This window comes from Larus michahellis, chromosome 16 (genome assembly GCF_964199755.1).
Source record: "Larus michahellis chromosome 16, bLarMic1.1, whole genome shotgun sequence".
Classification (NCBI taxonomy): domain Eukaryota; kingdom Metazoa; phylum Chordata; class Aves; order Charadriiformes; family Laridae; genus Larus; species Larus michahellis.
Genome location: NC_133911.1, coordinates 9,989,420 through 9,993,723, shown reverse-complemented (window position 1 = coordinate 9,993,723; position 4,304 = coordinate 9,989,420). Strand labels below are relative to the sequence as shown.

Genomic DNA, 4,304 nt, shown 5'->3' with positions numbered 1-4,304 from the left:
AACTGGAAGTTATTTTTTTTTTAATGCCAGATTTATAAACTTTACTGTGCTTGGTTTGATATAATATCCATTTTGTACATCAAGCTATAAGACAGTAAATTTATTGTCTATGAACTGTTACCTTGAAAAATTACATCAATGCAAAGTGGTTTCCATTTAGAATCAATGGGCAATAAATTCATTGGATATTTTTTTTTTGGGGGGGGGGGGGGGGGGAGAGAACATGATGATATTTATGAGGTCATGGGCGGCTATATAACGGGTGAAACTGGGAGCAGAGGCAACAGTCAGACAGGAGTTCTGAGTTACAGAGGTAGACAAAGACGAAATAGATTCAACACAGCAACGATGCACAAGCTGGCATTCTGCTGTCTCATCATCATCAGCTTCTCCTGTCCTCTCTCGACTCTCCCCATCATCAATGCCAGTGAGATGTCTTATCAACCCTCAGGTAAGAGTCTTTTGATTTTAATGGTCATAAAGCAGGGGCTGGAGCAGTAAAAGCAGCGAAGAAGCTGGTATGCTTTCTGAGGGGCCTTTATCTGTGCTGATCAGCTGTAGGAAAAGCAGGAACGTCTTGAAAACACCAGCAGCACAAGTGACATCAGCAGTGGGTGTCAGTCCTGCGAAACGGGGAGGCTGGGTGCCCTAAGTATTTCTTCCTGCTGCTTTGAGACCCAGGAGACAAAGGTATCTGAGCCTTTTAGCACAGGACGTGAGCTGGCGCATAGAGCGTCCGTATTTGAAGCGGCATGAGTAGGCATTGGGTAATGTAAAGAAACTTGGCTGTACTGTCTCTCCTCTTGCTACACTTTAAAATGAGCTATGTTTAATGGAAATTGTATTCAAAATGGGGGAAACCTACTGCAAAGATTTATGCAGTCCTATTTAGATCAAGAACAAGCAAGACTCTGTCTTACACTACAAAAATTGCAATATATTGAGCATGCTATTTGTTTGCACTAATGCAGATTCCACTCTGTCGAGTGAAAGAATAAAACTTTGCTTGAAAAAGCTGTCCTCAAAGTTTGAAATTATACTATAAGTCAAGACTGAAACGGCTCAGTAAAAACGCACAACAGAGTCGGGAGAGTTGCTGTCATCAGACCTGTCCTGTGGTGGAAGTTTCTGAAGTGAGTTCTGAAAGACCAGGCAAATCGAACCCAGCTATTGCATAAAGCTATTAAAAAGTGGCTGTTCTTACCTGCTTGGCAGGTGCAACCGTTGTTGTGCTGGTCTATAGGCATCAGTAGTTCCCAGTTTGCTTCAAAAAGATTGGACTCACTAAGCCAGCATCTTCTCAAGCCTCCCACTATGTAACTTGCCTTTACAGACAGCCATGACTCAGTATGGACAACATCTATCACATCATAGGGTGAACACGCTGGCTCTAACAATTACTGCATTTGTTTGAAGACATCCATTAAGCTTATTAAATCTTCCTTGCGAATATAAAGAGCCTCTAGCCTGGGTAAGACAGAAGTAGAGCTCTTTAATAGAGTTCTGTATTAAAGAGGGTTCGTTGGTTTGTTTGTTTTTTAAATCTCCAAGCAAATTTACCTGCTAACACTTCTCTGAATTAAAAAATAATACAAAGTGAGAGCTCTGAATTGCCTCCACACAGCACAGGGAAGTCACAGTATTCTTATTCAGTCTTACACTTAAATCCCCACTGTCCTTTGCAATTATCCTTTTGTACAGTGAAGAAACTAACAACGGGATGCCCAAGGTCTCCAAGCTCTTGATCTTGATCCAAGTTTTTGAAATGTTGGGGGATTATTTTCAGCAGTTTATTTTCTTATATATTTCCTATTGATGAGCTATACAGTCTCACCCATCCCTGCAGGCGAGAGCAACTAAAACTCCATAGTAACATCTAAAAGCGCAACTACAAAATGATATTAATCTACACAACTAGAGTCTGATAACAGCACCCTCTTGTTGCCCACAATTTTGAATGTCTGCTATATATTGCAAAGATGAAATTTCCTGCTCAGATTATGAAAGCCTTATTTACCTCAAGTATAACACTGTTAAGGGCTCCTGTCGGCCACCTGCCTTGGGGTACAGGCTAGTTACAGAATGCTAAATTCTCTTCGCACATACAAATTAATTCCATTGGGTATTGGCACTCTCTTGTTTCATAAAAAATAATAATTATCTGTACTGGTACACACATTAAATGAGAGAGATGGCTGAAATGCACTGAGAAGCACAGCTGCCAAAATATGTTTTAAGATCTCCTACATTTATTCCTGCCCTTCCCCCCATTTTATTGCATTTAATAGTGGGGGAAAAGAGCAGGTTAACAGGCCTTGAACAGGAAGTTTTGTCTTTACTCATAGAAAAGCTCCATCATAGGAGCTTGTTGATAAAGAAATGGACTAAAAAAAATAATAAATTATATACAAGTCTAGGTTGTCTACAGCTGGGTACCAGAAGGATTAGGCTGTGAGTTCCTCAAGCAATGGGAGGGGCTGCTCTTGGTCAAAAAACATTCTTCAAGAACGATCTGCCAGAGAAATGAGAATTTGAGATTAATGTCAGGAATCAGGCATCTTTTCAGGAAGGCGTCTTTTATCAGGAAGGTGTCTTTCCTCAAAGCTTTGGAAGGAAAAAACCCCAAACAACTATCCCCTATTACGTTCATTAAATGAGGATAGATGATTGGTGATTTCATGATAGTTTTCAACAGGTGGAGCCAACAGACCTGATCAGAAATCATCTGAGACAGATTGAAACAGGGATTCAAAGCAAAAGATTTACCTTATGCCTGTTTCTGTCATCTTCCATTTGCAGCGGATGAAGATTCAAGATTAAATCTGGAGCGGTTGGGCCGCCTAAGAAGCACTTCCCTGCTTCAGTTCCTGCCAGAGCTGTTGGGCACACCGACTGAAGACAACAAAGCAGGTGAGGATTTACCACAGCAGCTTATGGGAGAGCGCCCACGGTTTGCACGTCCAGCTTCCACAGGTATTGTGCCCTGACTGCTGGGTATTTACTGAAATACAACATCCCGTGTAGGCAACAGAGAGCTGTCACTTAGTTAACTGGGGTCTTGGGGAAACCTGCTGAGCAGCCACGCTTGCAGGTCAGCGCTAGCTGGAAAAGCCTCCAGATTAGTTTAGCAAAACCTCAGCATAGCAAGACCAGGGCAGGGCAAAGATTGGCCAAGAAGCAGACAAAACAAAATAGCATAGTCTCTTAAAAAACATCGATACCTGCAGAAAGTGCAGAATCAATAGCAATAGATGGTTCGGGGGGTAACAGCCATGACAGACACCTGCTGAAGAGGACGGTACAGTTTGCATCAGCAGAGTCCCAGATCCTGCTGGAACCGTGTGCCACAAGAATGCAGAAAAAAGGTTTTCTGTCTGGTCCTCTGAACGCTCCAGTCCAAGACTTCTGACGGCTATAGCATTATAGCACACAAGAACGACTCGTGCAGGTTCACGATTTCTAAATGCTAAAACATTTAATTATGTCTCCCCTCTACCAGGTCCTAGCCTCAGCAGCTACAACCCAAGGGAAAATGTCAAAGAGGTAGGTAAATGACCATCTGTGACTGAAACAAGAAAAATAAGACTCCACATTTTAAACTGCATGGAATTGTTACCAAGACATTATTCAAGATCCACAGACTTCACAAACAGTATAGACGAAAGTACGCCACAGTGTTGTTGAAGCTGGAATCACTTAGCAGTTAGATAAGCAGGTGAGGAAAAAAATATAAAAAAATAAAAAAGAAAGCAGAAAAAGAAGAGCAAGTAATCCAGAGCACTTCATTCTAAACCCCCCACCCTTTTTTCCCCTAGGAAAATAGCTTTCTAAATAAAGGCCAATTTCCAGCTTCACCAGGCCAGGCCAGTGCATTAACCAGTATTAGCTGCACGCCAGTCCCCCCCCACCACAACACGGGCTCCACAGCACTACCAGGTTTATTATGAACCATCAGTTAAATGGAAAACGTAATTCCTGTTCACTTGTCTGCTGAGTTAAATATAAAGGCAGAAGACAGGGGCTAGTTTTAGTGCATCATCTAAATCAGAGGGCACGCTGGGCAGCCGTTTCTCCGTCCCCCAGCCAGAACGCAGGGCTGGTGAGCAGCCGGGGCAGGGAACGGTGTACATTCCTGATGGGAACATTTACCATCCAACAGTAACCTCTCTCATGCTGTTTGGCTTCAGGCTTTCTATGGAAATCATCCTCGAATTGCTCTGCTGGGCCGCTTCTTGACCAAGGACAGGAAACAGTACAAGAAACGTGGGAATCTTTCCGAGTGCTTCTGGAAATACTGTGTGTAA

At 42.6% G+C, this 4,304-nt stretch overlaps 1 protein-coding gene across 1 annotated transcript; it reads left to right on the top strand.

The window, feature by feature from the left end:
• Positions 1-237: 237 nt before the first annotated feature.
• UTS2 (urotensin 2) lies at positions 238-4,304 on the top strand. Its single transcript, XM_074560386.1, has 4 exons — positions 238-451; positions 2,800-2,910; positions 3,500-3,543; positions 4,188-4,304. The coding sequence occupies exons 1-4, from the start codon at positions 244-246 to the stop codon at positions 4,302-4,304; spliced, it is 480 nt and encodes a 159-aa protein (XP_074416487.1). The 5' UTR covers positions 238-243.